This window comes from Equus quagga, chromosome 8, assembly GCF_021613505.1.
Source record: "Equus quagga isolate Etosha38 chromosome 8, UCLA_HA_Equagga_1.0, whole genome shotgun sequence".
Classification (NCBI taxonomy): Eukaryota; Metazoa; Chordata; class Mammalia; order Perissodactyla; family Equidae; genus Equus; species Equus quagga.
This window is the reverse complement of record NC_060274.1, coordinates 50,512,186-50,527,393: the sequence shown is the minus strand read 5'-3', so window position 1 is coordinate 50,527,393 and position 15,208 is coordinate 50,512,186. Positions and strand designations below refer to the sequence as shown.

The 15,208-nt window shown below is 41.7% G+C and overlaps 1 protein-coding gene across 4 annotated transcripts in view; it reads right to left on the bottom strand.

Moving 5' to 3' along the window:
• Window positions 1–7,202: 7,202 nt before the first annotated feature.
• Window positions 7,203–15,208, bottom strand: part of EGFR (epidermal growth factor receptor) — a 194,219-nt gene continuing 186,213 nt past the window's right edge. Inside the window, exons 23-28 of one of the 4 annotated variants that reach the window (XM_046670665.1) lie at window positions 13,682–13,828; window positions 12,163–12,260; window positions 10,418–10,585; window positions 9,999–10,046; window positions 9,139–9,244; window positions 7,203–8,280 (exon numbers count right to left, since the gene is read on the bottom strand). In XM_046670665.1, coding sequence (XP_046526621.1) covers window positions 7,919–8,280; window positions 9,139–9,244; window positions 9,999–10,046; window positions 10,418–10,585; window positions 12,163–12,260; window positions 13,682–13,828 — 929 coding nt within the window. In that variant the 3' untranslated portion in view covers window positions 7,203–7,918. The remainder of the gene's footprint in view (window positions 8,281–9,138; window positions 9,245–9,998; window positions 10,047–10,417; window positions 10,586–12,162; window positions 12,261–13,681; window positions 13,829–15,208) is intronic. The other 3 variants (XM_046670667.1, XM_046670668.1, XM_046670669.1) reach the window with 3 other exon arrangements.

The window sequence follows — 15,208 nt, the reverse complement described above, 5'->3', positions numbered from 1 at the left end:
TCTTCCTGCCCTGGGCTTTCCATCTCCCACCATCCCAGCTGCTCAGTCACTGATGCTCGGGTGCTGGGAGTTGTTCTCTCTTCCTCAGTGGTGTCATTTGCTTCATCAGTAAGTTTGCTTTTTCTCAGTCATTGACATGAGTTTACATCCACTAACTCTCACTCTTATGGCTTGTACAAATGAGAAAACTCTTCTTATTCATTTATCTGTTCAAGCATTTAAACGTAGAATCTAGGTTTTTATAACACTTTCACCTTAATCTCAACAGAACAATTTCCTTCATCACTAGTGGTTTCCATGATGAGTGAATAAAGGCTCATTTAAATGAAACATGCTATGTAAGAGTTCCCACCAAGCTGAAGTCCTTGGTGGAGTGGGAAAGTCTTCCCAAATGTAAAGGAGATTGATTTTTCAGGGGAAGAAGAAATTTTCCTCTACTCTGTAGGTTCTTCTGGCTGGTCTAAGAATTAAACTGACACAAGACAGGATAATGGGAGAAAATCAAACAAATTTAATGATGCATACATACGAGAAACCCAGGAAAACTAACTCACCAAAATGGCTAAAGCCACCACCTTAAATACCATCTTCAGCTAAAGACAAAAAAGGATGTTGGGGGTAGTGGTTTAGAACTTCAAAGGGTAGGAAGGCAATTCACACAGAGATGGAGAAGCAAATGTTTGGTAAACAAATGTTTGCTATGCCTGCAGAGACAATGGAACACAGGGAGGACTCTGAACAAATGGCCCTTGCTAGATTCCTCCGTCTGCCACAGCTAGTTCATATTATACTATAGTCATCTGTGATGATACCTCCTTCCTGGAACAGGCCTTCCATCTTAAATTCTTTTAGACATCGGGAAGGTGAAAGTTTCTTCCAGGGTCTTTTGTTCTTAAAAATAATCTGCCCAAAATAATCCTCAAGTCAGAGACACATTTTGGGGTGTCAAATCCTGCTCTCCTACAATGGTGAGAGTGCGAGCAGCTGAGGCTGAGGCCCCTTTGCACATGGTTGTGGTTCATTAATTCCTCCGAATTTTAGCATTCATGATTTAGCAGAATCCCAACAAAATTTCTGTTTGCTTTGGTGTTCTGAGGAAGTAAAACTTTGCTTGCCATAGAAGCATCTCTTCCACCAAGGAAGTCCCTATCTGCTCTGTGAAGGAGGAGAAACTATGAAAGAAATCTGGGAAGGAGAGCCCTCAGAAGGGAGTGTGAAAGGTGTGAAAGGACTAGGATCTGAAGTGTTCTAAGTCCGAACGTATGGTGCATGGTACTGCAATAAATAGAGCCTAAAGAGCTGAAAGTGTGTCCTAATCCCACTCACACATAGGAAACTTCCGAACATTAAAACATTATCAGGCCACTTGGGTGTGGACAGCCATAGTGGGAGAGGCTGGGGGAGGGCAGGGGAATATGAGAACTCTCCTTAATTTTGCTCAATCTTGCAGTTTTTGAACCTAATAGTGCTCTAAAAATAAAGCTTATTAATTTTAAAAAGTTATCAGGAAAGAATATCTATGGTAGATCAGATATGATTAATAACTGATATCAACACTGCATTGTTAACCAAGAATACAACATTATTTTTATAAGGTACTTATTAGTAAAGAACAATGGCTTAAATACATCTAATTTTTTAGTACTCAATATACAATCAACATGTTCTGATCGACAATGTAAACTGTATAAAAGAGAATCTTGCTTTTCATTTGTAGAAATATTGCTTTCACCATAGCAAAACTTTACACTGTTAACAACATACAGTATACAGAAGCTATAAAGCTATTGCTTGCTTGTTTCAAAATGAAGTTATTGCTGTCTGTTGCTTATCAGTTACATCATCACCTCTATTATCAGTCATCAGATCATTAGGCTCTCTTCATTTCCAAGAAATTATATTATAAAGCAAGACTATTTTGTAGCCAAATTGGGTCAAAAGTGTTTCTTTTCTTGAAATGAGTAAACGCACCTGAAAATGTACATATTTAAGTTTTTCCTTGTAGTTTGATCTTCTAGATGATAGGGTAGGGACTTTTAGTACTTCTCTGGCAATTTAGACAGGACAGACTTGCGACTTTGGAGGGGATATTGTGGTTGTGAAGTTACATATGGAAGAGAAAACAATACTAATTGCTTCAGTTTTCATCCCAGATTTAATTAAAAAAAATATATACATATAAAATGTTTCTTACAGCAAGAATCCTCTTGTTGGACTCTTGTTTTTATAAAGGCCAACCAACTACTTATGCAATCCTCTTGACGTCTACCCTTCATAATGTAACTGATAAGTCAATGTTTTCTTTCACTCTAGGAAATGAAGGTTACTTGGTTGCTAGAGGGAGGACAATAAGTTGGTTGAACAAGCAGTAAGAATGCTATCTTTATTTTACTACCAGTTCACCTTTAATAGAGGAAATGGAAAAAAGGTATCTGTTCTATATGTCCTTTCCTTTTCATGGATTGGTTAGTCCTCTCCCCTCTAGTACTTGGGCAAATGTCCTGCAACCTCCATCCATGCAAGTTCCTGATGCTCACTGATGGATGGACGTGGAGGTCTTTGTGGCTTAGAGATCTCTCAATCCAAAGGTACCTCCATCAGCCGAATTTGCTGGCAAGTCCCCTCACCTGTCTTAATTCCTGGGCTGGTGGTTCTCAACCATGGCTGTACATCAGAATGACTTCAGGAACTTTAAAAAGTACAAATCCTGGGTTTCATCCCTAGAAATTTGTACTTTCCTGTGCAGCTGAGCCTCAAGAGCTTCAAAAGCTCCCCAGGTGATTTCACTGTGCAGCTAGGGCTGAGAACTCTGCCTCTAGGGTAGTCATGCTTAGGTTTGGTAAGACTGTTGGTGGACTTCATCAAAATGTTGAGTAATCAGAACATGCTAAACATTATTGGGCCTCTCAGATATTTCTAGTCTACATTGGTAAATGCATATCAGTTGTAAATATAAAAATAAAATTTGCATCAAAGTCAGGTTAGTATACTAAACCAACAAAGTGCGACATTATTGCTTTTCCTACATTTACAGGGTCATACTAGCAGAGGAGTAGAGTATGGCACGCAGTTGGACTCGTGTGCTAGTGAGAACAGACAGTAATTCTTTTCTACTAAAACTGCCCCAAACACACTCAACAGAACCTGCTTCAGACCAAGACTAAGCTAAAAGTGCTTTCTACCTTTTCTCATTTTACAAATATAAAATTTCAATTCTCTTCTTCATCAGGATAATGACCTAGCTTGGTTCTGCTGTGAGATTGTGCCTTTTCATAGGAGAGAGAAGAGCCATTTCTCTTGCTTCAATTAAATCCCTTTAAACAAAGATTTCGGTTGCAAATTTTGACTGCAAGAGAGCAGTCTTTCTAAAGTAAACTGTTTCTTTTAGTAGAAAAATGAGTTTTCCTAAAAATATACCTTACAAAGTTAGTGCTATGTAAGAGGATAATACTCTTCAAAAAAGTCACAAAAATAGATTTACATTTAAAAATCCTGTCTGAATGTGCCTTTAATAGTACAAAAATGAATGCTCCTGACATGGCAGACGTGGCTGGTAGTAGAGGCTGAGATATCCATTCAGTAAGATTTAACAGCCCCCAGGCAAGGAAATGAACAGAGAATTATGTTGTAATAGTGTGCTTATTAAAGAAAGAAATACAAAGTAGACATTAAGGGCAATTTCAACAGCTATCACCTTGAGCAAGCAGCTCATTCAGGGGAGGAGACTGATTTTCCTAAGTTACTTAGAAAAAGCAAACCACCCCAGGGTTTTATCAAAGCTCAGATTTGGGGATGTGTCACTCTCAGGAAAAATTAGCTGCTGGTGACAAGGCATTAGAGGCTTCTGGAATGGCCACTAGTGGCCAAGTCTTGGGCGTATTAGGAACTGCAAATTGTTCTGTCTGCTGTGTCTTGGAATCTCTACCACACACAGCCTCTTATTCTGCTCTGACTTGGGGGCCTGGTAGAGATGAAGAGACATGTACCATTGAAGGTGACCTGAGAGATGAGTGTTTCATCCCTGATTGCCCATTAGAATCACATGCAGAGCCTGAGATTCCGATTAAACTGGTCCAAAGGGACCCCAGCCCCTTTCTTTTTAAGCTCCCCTGGTGATTCTAGTGGCCAGCAAGGGTGAGAACTGCGAGTCACCATAATCCAAGAGCCTCATCCTACGCTTCTGCTACCCAAGGCCTGCGGGGTGTGTTATGAGCTGGAGGCTGTCAGCCAAGGACCAAGGTCTTGTGTGGAGCCTTGCCTTCACACCAGTGGTCCCCAAACTTTAGTGCTCATCAGAATCACCTGATGGAGCTCTGAGATATCCCTGGGCCCAGGCTTCAACTGAGACAAATTCCAAGTCTTTTTGATTGGGACCCAGGAAATTCCCAAGGGCAGCCATGCTTAGGAACCAGTGCCTTTGGCCTGAGCAATTCATGGTTCACTGCTGTCTGCAGTTTTGGGGCAGGGCTAAAGCTCAGAGTCAAGAACTTTCAACAAATACCCAAAGCTTTGTCATCAATGGGGATGCAATATGACGCCTCCACAATGCTCCCAGTTATAAAATCAGTGCAAATTTAGAGTTTGGATGATTCACCTTTGTTTTACTTCATGAGGTGACATAAGTATTTTTCTTCTGAGCATGATTGCAGGGACTCCTTAGAGATTACACGAGAAGATTTAAGTAAGGACGGTGGTGGACTGTAAATGTTAGCTGCCAACCCTTACTTTTCCCTAACTCTGTTCCAAAGGCCAGATTTGAGGCTGGGGCCATGGGGAAAGGTTCCAGGAACTGACTGAGGAAGAAACACAGACAGGCTTTCTGGATGGTCTTAGGGACTGGCGTCAATGAGGAAGAACCAAAGGGACACAACATAAGCTTTGAAATCTGTCTAATCAGGGCCATGATATAGAAATACTGGCACTCTGGGGAGCCCCTCTCCAGACTTGCCCCTCGGTGACCACTGGGACCCTTGACTAGACTCTGCTCTCTCAGGCTGTGCAGCATCTACAAGCTCCCTGCACTGCGCTGGGCAGACACAGTGAAGACATTTTGGGAAACATAATCTTAAAATTAAGAGAATTTAGAAACTAGATTTTAGCCAGGAAAATTGAAATACAAAGAAGAAGAAATAACTTGAATAGTTTTTTTGCTGTTTTATTATGTTATAGTAAAATATTTCAAATTACAAAAATACTAGGATTTAACTGCTACAGTTTGACTGGGGTACACTTGCCCTCCCTCGTCACTCATCTCTTTCTTGCAAATAAGTGATAGCAGAATGTGAATCATTCTGTTTCCAGTGCTGAATAAACATCTGATGAAAATATTTTTTTATGTTCTCAGGTGAATAAATAATGAAAGAGGTTTACTAACAATAGCATAAAATTTCATAATCTTAGAAATGTTGTTTAATCTTCTCACTTATTATTTTCAAGTCCCCAGCGGGGTTGCAACATGCAGTGAACTTGGGGGATGCCACTAGCCTGAATCCCCAGGCTGAAGGAGCAGCTTGTTAAAATGACAGCTCAGCCTCTAAACCTACTTTATTAGTGGTTCCTCTGGCAGATGCTTTCTTGGTTGGAGTTCCCTCTGCTGGAAATACACTTTCCAGTTCTCCCGTGGCTAAGACCTTCATCTTTTGGCCCAATTCCACTACTGCCTCCTTGACGAGACTTCCAGGTCTCCCCAGGCAGAACTATGACTCCCTGCTTTGCGCTGTCACAGTGCTTGGCTGACATAAGGTTAGCATTTGTGAGTCCACTTCCTTTGTTAAATTGTGAATTTCTTGGAATCAGGAATTACGTTCTATTTAGTTTTTAGTACCTTTGCCAGGCTAGTACAGGTGCTGAAGAGTATTTGAGAATGTGATGGAATTGAATTGAATATAGTTTATATTCCCATTGAGACAAAACGAAATATTTTGGTAACAAACCTGTGAGGCCCTGATCTATCCGTGAGTCAATAAATAATTTAAAAGCGAGAGGAAAATTTTGTATATGTGTGTGTGGTTGAATGCATCCATTGGCCGAAAATATTGTCTGAAACATTTCTTCCTTGATAAACTGGATGAGGTGGATGTTGACTAAGAGTATTGAAAACACTGTTTGCAAAGGACTGCCATTAATCCGTCAGGTTGTGGGAACACACAGATTAGAAAAAGTGTCCTCTTTTTGGTGTCTTACCTTGAGGGTATTCTCCTAAGCAAAATAAGTCAGACCGAGAAAGACAAATACCCTACAATTTCACTCACATGTGGAAGATAAAACAAAGAAACAAACAGGAGAACAGATTGGTGGTTCCCAGAGGGGACAGGGGTAGAGGGAGGAAGAAATGGGTAAAGGAGCACATGTGTATGGTGATGGCCAGAAAATAGACTTTTGGTGGTGAACACGATATAGTCTATACAGAAGTCAAAATATAATGATGTACATTTAAAATTTATACAATGTTATAAACCAATGTTACCTCAATAAAACTTAAAAAAACTAAAGAAAAAATGTTGCTGTTCTAACTAGCTGGATCCTCCAATTATAGGGAAGTTATTTTAAGAGGGAAAATTTTTTTCTTCTAATATACCTGCAGATGTTGTGAAGGCATTATCATCAATTTCCAACTTGCATTTCATATTTACCACTTGAACTCCACACTACACATAATGTTATCTTTATATCCCCCTGTAAAAAGTGCCCACAGTGGGGAGGGCTGTAAGTTCTTGCATAGATACCCCAGAGCCTGGATCCTGTTATTCACAAAGGGCACGGAGGAGCTTTGGGGGCAGCTTACCAGGGAGGAACAAAGCACCCCGTGAGTAAAAAACTTTCAAAGTGAATTAAAAAGAAAGTTATCTTCCATGAGTAGCCTAAACTATTTCCTTTTTGGCGGGGAAGGCTAAATGAGTTTTAAGAGCAGCTTTTTTTTTTTTGCAGTCTCCTACATGTCTGCTCCCTGACCCCCAGAGGACTCGACATATTTCCTCTGAGACTCAAATTTGGGGACTATGTCCTTGTGTGAACTTTTGTATTGTTGTTCCATCTTAATTAAAGGCTATTGGTCTGAATGCTGATGAATCAAATGTGAGCTGATCTTGGTTATTGGTTGATGTACCATCTTCTCCTGCTGACAGGGAAAGCATATTGAATTTTAAAACAATGCAAAATAAACAAGTCTCATAATTAGAAAACACTGCTCAACGAATGGAGAGTTAAGTACCATGGAGACATTTATATAAAAGTCAGTCTGAGGAAGAATTCTACCCGCTCTGTTACTTCGTTGCCAGGAAGTGTTCAAAGTGGCTTATCCTCTTGTACCTGCCGTGATTTGATACAGTACCAAGCAGGCCTGCTCAGGACTTGGAGGACTTCTTGTTTGTTTAATTGTCTTGCAATGGAGGAGTCTTGAAGCAGAGCCAATGGAATCAAGTGTTAACTGGAAGACTGGTCCTAGCTTCTTAGTCTTAGTTGGCCCTGGATCAACTCAGTGCAGCAAGTGCTACAAGCGAGCTTCTTCCTCATTGGAAAAGCCCATTGAAAACAAAATCAGTAATGACAATCAAAAACTCCAAAGGTCCCCAAGCAATAAAACTCTTTATATATATTTAGTATTTTTTCAAATATACCTCATTGAAGGGCGAACTTCCGCTCAAATGGACAACATTCTTTCTGGATGCCTTTTGTGGAAGCCTCACAGTTTGAAGAGAAAGAAATGTCCCAGGAATGTCCCTGAAACTTCCCAAAGTGCATCTGAGTAGAGGGCACTTCCTGGTTGAAAGAAGGGCTGATCAGAGCAAATATGGCCAAACCAGTCCATGAGTCCAACAGTTAATGTGAGCATGGCCCTTAGGACAGGAGTAGCTGCTGTGGCTTGGTCCCGTGGGGCTGAAGAGTCTAGAATTGTTATGGCTTTTGCTATCCTCCATGGTCATGCTCCAATAAATTCACTGCTTGGTGGTGCTACCCTTAGGTATTCTGCATTTTCAGCTGCAGGACCCTTAAAGATGCCATTTGACTTGGCTTCCTTGGGAAAGAAGTCCTGCTGGTAGTCAGGGTTGTCCAGGCTAATTTGGTGATTGCCTTTCTGTGCCCAGAGGGCAGTACCATCGAGCACACTGTTGACGCAGTCAGGATGGGTGGTGTTGAGGTACTCAGGGTTGTCCATCGCATTGCTGTGGGGATTTTGATAGTGAGGATCTCTGCCAGGAGCTGGATTTAGAGGCTGATTGTGATAGACAGGGTTCTGGACAGAACCTGCGGGCCTTTTGGGAACGGATTGGTTTACGTACTCTGAAATTGAACAGAAATCAGAGTTAATAAACAAAGCAGGATCATCCTAAGCAGGATTCCATGGCTCATTGTGAAGCCTGTGGATATTCTTCAATGAGGCAACTGATGAAGGGAAGCCTGGGGAGACGACTATCTTGCTATTGCTGCAAAATAAACTGTGATCTTTTCTGTACTTCTCAAAGCAATGGGAACATTTATCTTTTGCCAATTTAAAGTTTTCAGAGGACAGCCTGCCTTGAGAGGTGCGTGTGTGTGCATGCAGGTGGGGAGTGACTGGGGATAAAGCTTAGATTAGGGAAACACATCTTTCACAGGCCAAGAATGGAGCCAGGAGAGAGACCAGGGATCGAGTCTGTTGTACACATACACACACACAAACTCACACACACATGCTCTCTCACACATTCACACAATGCTCATATACATTCACACACTCACACATACACTCACTCTCACACAATGCTCACACACACACTCACATAATCTCACACACACATTCATAGAATGCTCACACATAATTATGCATTCACATAATGCTCATACACTCAATACACACACACAAAGTATATCTTTGCTATTTGCTTCAAATTCTAGAAAATCTACAGATTCATTCTAAAAACAAACCTCTAACAAACAACCTGGACAAGACTTGAGCTCAACACAAAGACCTGTGGTGTAAGTTCAGTTGTGTGGTATTGATCTGCCTCTTACTCCTTTTATTATGGCTGCAAATTTGCCATAGTCTCTATCTCTGGATCAACTTGAAGGAAGCAATTAGCCTAGGTACCAGGGGATGGAGGCAGCTGCTGCCAGATGGGGAGGCTAAGGAGCATGACTGTTTTACAGCAAGCCACTCACCAGGCGCCGGGAGGAAAGTGTCATCTATGTTGTCCTCAGTCACGGTGCCAGTGGGGTCTGAGCTGTACCGCTGCAAGAAGCTGTCTTCCTTGAGGGGACAGCTCTGCTGGGGAGGAAAGGTTACTCTAGTCAGTGCTGCTTAGACTTCAACGTATATAAAAATCACCTGAGATCTCGTTAAAACGCAGATTCTCATTCACTGTGGGTCTAAGGAAGGGCCTGAGTTTCTGCACAAGCCCCTGGGTGACGCCCATACTGCTGGCCCACAGACCACAGGGTAAGTGGTCAGGCCCTGGTCAGGGCTGTCCAGCAGAGCTTTCTGCAACCACAGAAATGTTCTATAATCTGTGCTCTTCAAGACAGTAGCCACTAGCCACATGTGTGAGGAACTGAATTTTAAATTTTATTTCATTTTAGTTAATGAAAATTTAATTTTAAGTAGCCACATGTGGCTAGTGGCTTCTACATTGGTGGGTGTGGGTCTAGATCAAGGCTTCAAGCAATCAAGCATCAGCACCACCTGGAAGGCTGGCTCAAATGCAGATGCTGGGCTCCACTGCTCCAGATCCTGCCTCATCAGGTCTGGGCCAGTGGCCCAACAATTTGCATTTCTAACAAACTTTCAGGTGATGCTGATGCTCCTGATCCAAGAATCACATTTTGAATAACACTGTGATAAATGATAGCTAACTGGAGGCCTTAGGGTTGGGAGTCAAGGAAACCATGCAGGGAAGAAACAATACAGGAAGGAAAATCAAGATTATTGGGGTTAGGAGGGGCATTTTCTATGTCCAATAGAGCCATGATACGGAGTTGTTATTTAATTACTTAATTCCGGTTCATTAGGTGTTCATACATACCCCCTTTCTATCAATGCAAGCCACAGTGGAATTATTGCTGGTGGCACTCTGGAAAAGAATTGAAGTTGTTTGTGACATGCTTGGACCTTCTCACCCATTTCCACTGAATGCAGGAGGTGGGTCTCATAGAGTGGATATATTTAAAGGTGCTTAATTTCGTCTTGACTCATTAGCTTTAGAAAAACTAGGTTTAGTTCTGATTTAATTCTGTTTCTTAGTGGACCTAAGATTGCAATCCAGTTGTTGAAATGCAATAAAGTAATTAATACACGTAATTGATTCATACTGATTTTGGCTTTACCATTTGGTTAAAATTTACTTCTTTGTACCTATGTGAATTCTACTAGATGGGTTTTTCTCCAAAAGCTCAATTTGTTCAAACCAGTAGACAGAGCTTGAGAGAGAGTGAAATTTCATACCAGAGAACTTATGAGGGGTGTCCGGGATGTGGAGGGACTGTGGAAGAAGCCCTGCTGTGGGATGAGGTACTCATCGGCATCAACGACATCTTCCATGTCCTCTTCATCCATCAGGGTGCGATAAAAGTTGGAGTCTGTAGGGCTTGGCAAATGCATTCTCTCATCCCCCTGGTGCAGAGATTTTTGAGACCATTAGAAAGATCCAGTGGGATGCTACTCCACTTCCTGGCTATAAGGCTAGGGGGTCTATTGTCAGCAGGTGCCTGTATGTTTGCCAGTTTATAATAAAATATCCCTGATTCTCTGACATATAGCTGCTTCCTCCCCTCCTCCTACCTGAAACTAAAATATTAAAAATTTCTTGATGTCTAAAAGCCCCAGAATGACTGCAAACAGCTTACAAGGGAAAAGAAAGGGATGAAGCAGCAGCATTTACTGAGTGTGTACTGTGCTGTTAGGTGCTGGGATATTGTGCTTTATAATGAGAAATATATATTTGGTCTTCATCCACTGTTCTGACCACGGAGATCCTAATACGCATGGAATTTCCTAAGTAATGAGAGCTATAAAGGTGTCTTTTGTTATGTTAACGAGGTGACTTTAGGATCACACCTAAAGAAGAGGGCTGGCTGCCAGGGGAGCCAACCATGTGATTAGAGGGCTGGAACTTTCATTCCTGCCCCCTTGACCTCTGGGGAGGGAAGAGGAGCTGGAAGTTGAATCAATCGGCAATGGCCAATGGTTTACTCAATCATGACTATGTAACGAAGCCTCCATAAAAACCCAAAAGGATGGGGTTCGGAGAGCTTCTGGCTTAGTGAACAGGTGGAGATTCGGGGAGAGTGGCGCCTGGATGGAAGCTCTGCATCCTTTCCCCTTATCTTGCCCTATGCATCTCTTCCATCTGGCTGTTCCTGAATTATATCCTTTTATAATAAACCAGTAATCCAGTGAGCAAACAGGTTTTCTGAGTTCTGAGAGCTGCTCTAGCAAATTAATTGAATTCAAGGAGGGGTTCATGGGAGCCTCCAATCTACTGCCAGTAGGTCAGAAGCACAGGTAACAACTTGGACTTGGGATTGGCATCTGAAGTTGAGGGGACAGTCTTGTGGGACTGAGCTCTTAACCTGTGGGATCTGACGCTATCTCCAGGTAGATAGCGTCAGAACTGAGTTGAATTTTAGAATACCCAGCTGGTGTCAAAGAAGTGATTGCTTGGTGATGTGGGGCCATCCGCCCACCCAACTACACATGCATGCATGCACACACACTGGATTTGCTAAGCAGACCTTTAGGTGCTATGCAATGTATTTTACATACAGTATTTTATTGAATCTTTAAAACAGCCCCGTGGGCTTGGTTTTGTTAATCTAACGTGGTAAGTGGAGAGTTAGGATTTGAGGCCTAGTTTGCCTGACGCCCAAGCCCTGCTTTCTATCATACCTAGCTAAGGGTTTGGCTAGCTGAAATATGAATATGATACATGGAGTTGTGTGTGTGGGAGGCTGAGTTCAGCACTAGAGTTCAGATGGGGATGGTGAATGGAGTTGGGGGGCACCACAAATGAACTCCACTTGGTTCACAATTTGGCCTGTGCCTTAACCAAGGCTTGCTCTGATGCACTGAGGATTTAATGACGTGACTCGAGAGGCAGGAGGCTGTGTTGGTACATGATAGAGCACAGTGACATTTGATGCTCACTAGAAGGACTTTTCCCATTGGAAGTGCAGACTATGATCTGGTACCTGGATGACAAGGTAGCGCTGGGGGTCTCTGGCCATTTTGGAGAATTCAATGATCAACTCACGGAACTTTGGGCGACTGTCTGCATCTATCATCCAGCCTGGGGAAGGAATGAGGAAAACCGGTACAATTAGAACCTTGAAAGAAATGACAAAGATGGCATTGCTTAAAGAAAGCATTTATGGTGAGATCCTTTTAGACAAATAATTGATGAAGAAACCTAATCTTTGGGATAGAATTTTCAGTCTTGGCAAACTAGCACTGATTACTTAATCAGAATGACAATAACATTCCTGGAATTTTATGTACCTACTCTTCCTAGGGCCAGCAATCTGGTGCTGTCACCTTGGGTGATGTAACTGTTTTACTCTATGTGTCGCTATTTGTGAACTGTGCTGACTGTAGCGTGCCCTTGTGCCCAGGCTCTCAAAGCCCTCACTTGACATTCAGTCTCATGCATATTCACTCAGCAGTCTTGGAAGATGGAAACTAGATTTAATTTAGGGAAATAGAAAGACTTTAAGAACCTTGGGGTTTGAGAACTCCACTCAAACACCCTGTTGCTTGCATCGTACTACATGCTCAGTATTCATGCATCAAGTGTGAGGGGGATATTTCAGAGCCTTCCTTAGGAGAATGCTTTTGCTAACCATGCTAGTGCATTTGATTATGCAGTGATGTGGGTCTGGATGAAACAAACTGGAGGAACAACTATTGACTGGAAATCCTCATGCCTCATGAGGGTTCCCATTTATTTTCTATCAGCCGATGTCAAGCTATTTTAGGCCAGAATGCTATGTGACCTTAGACAAATCATGTAACCTTTATGGATTCCAGCTTCCTCAGCTCAGAGCAAGGAAGTTAAAATAGATGAACTCTGTGGTCTAAAGTTCAGAAAGGCATTAAATATTTACATTAACTTGGCTCAAGCGTACTCCCTATGCTACTTTCTTGTGTAAACTCTCAACACACAGGTAATGTCACCTTCAGAGCCTACTGAATTTGTGATTCTTATGGACTAGTACCGTCAATCAAGTGACACACTCTTGGATTGAAATGTTTACTTGCTACACTGCAGAAGACCTCACATAACTCCACTATTTAAGAGGTTTAAGTTAAAGCAGAAAGGTTGATTCTATTAGCCTCACGTGGTTACTCATTGTTAGGCATTTAAAGACATTCAGTCTTTCTGGTAAGAGGCTTTAAAATGTGGGGTGGCTTTTTCACTGAGCAACTCAGAGAATAGAATATTTTGGTGTAATGGCTTACGAAGGACTTCGATTTTATTTATTTGCTTGCTAACATGGGCAAATGTCAGGTCCATGCTCTATGAGTCAAGCAAGTGCTTCCTGAAGAACGTGTGAGCGGGGTATTTACGGATGTTTCTGGACTTGAGTGCTTGCCGTAAAGAATGTGACAGTATTTCTTTAGAGAAGGGAAAGTCTTGATTGTTTGGCTAGGGCAACAGTGCCTCCCCAGGCACAGCAAGTGTGAGTGTGGATGGCCACAACAGTCACTCACACTTGACCATGATCATGTAGACATCGATGGTACATATGGGCGGCTGCGGGAGGCGCTCCCCTTTCTCCAGGATGGTTGAGATCTCACTTGCGGGAATTCCGTCATAAGGCTTGGACCCAAAGGTCATCAGTTCCCAAACGGTGACTCCTGAGAGGATGAAGTAGTCGCTTTATGAGTTGATAATAATCATGACAAATTGTTATTAGTCATCATTGTTGATACTGTTTCTAATGTTTAAAAACCTATTGGGCAATTTCCTTGATTGCTGGAAGCCTCAGTTTACCTCTCTGTAAAGTGGGATTATGTCAGTATCTGTCTCATAGGATGGCTGTGAGGATCAAATAAGATAATACAACTGAAATGTCCAGACAATGCCAGGCAAATAATAAGTGGCCAGTAAATGGCAGACTTTAGTAATAACAACAAAGACAGCACAACCACTCAAATAATCTAAGTATTATTATGCTACAGAGCAGGAGTTAAACACTCAGACATCTACCGTAAGTGAACTTGTATCTATGGAAGTGGAAGGATGGAGATTACACATCAAGCTTATAAACTGTGTGTTTTTAAATAATAAAAACAATTAGAAACAAAAAAAGCCCTATCTTCTTTTTGATAAACATAAAAACTCCATACTTTTTGTTTCAAAATCAAGCAATCATCATGATTAAAAAAATCAAAGCAGTAGTAATTTTAGAATTGGTGTTTTTTCAGACTATTTCCAAGCTCTGATGGTCCTTCCATCTCCATGCCTCCTTTGATAGAATTCTCTGCTCTAGAAACATGCAAACGCCTTAGGGATCTTGTTCCCACCTGGACAGCGAAGGTGCCCTGTGGTGCCACTAGAGACGACCTCAGTGGAACAGAGCCTGGCTCCCCACACTACACAGGGAGAGATCAGAAACAGGAACCCAGCAGTTTCCTGTTCTCCAACTGGTCTGATGACCCATTTTCTTTAGAGTTGGCCTCTAGATACATATCACCACAGATCTGCTCGGATTTTCTAGGACCATTCCAAAACTGAATGACCTGAATTAATATATAGAATGCAAGGTTGGAAAATGAAGGAAAGCAACGGTCCAGGGGCAAGAAAATAGATTCTTCTATCCTTTCCCACCATATAATCAATATGGATTTGGCGAAAGAAAGAAAATATCATTTCCAGATCTATGAGGTCAATTAAGTCTCACCTAACTAGGTTTAAACAAGCAGAATGAATTTCCATGGGAAAGAAAGCTTTTCAGGTCTGGGAACAAATGGCCAAAGAGAGGGGAGTGTGTGTCCCTGGTTGTGGGTTATGAGTGGGACTGGAAGGTGGTATGAATTCTGTCTCTTTTCAACTCCTAAATGGAATACATAGGTACCCAATTTATTAAAATATTTTGCCTTGACTGGAGACTAGAAAGTGGAGTAAGAGGATATGTTTTTTAAACTAAAAATTCAGGTTCATGCATGGATGGACCTTGAGGGTATTATGTTAAATGAAATAAGCCAGATAGAGAAAGACGAACTCTGTATGCCTCC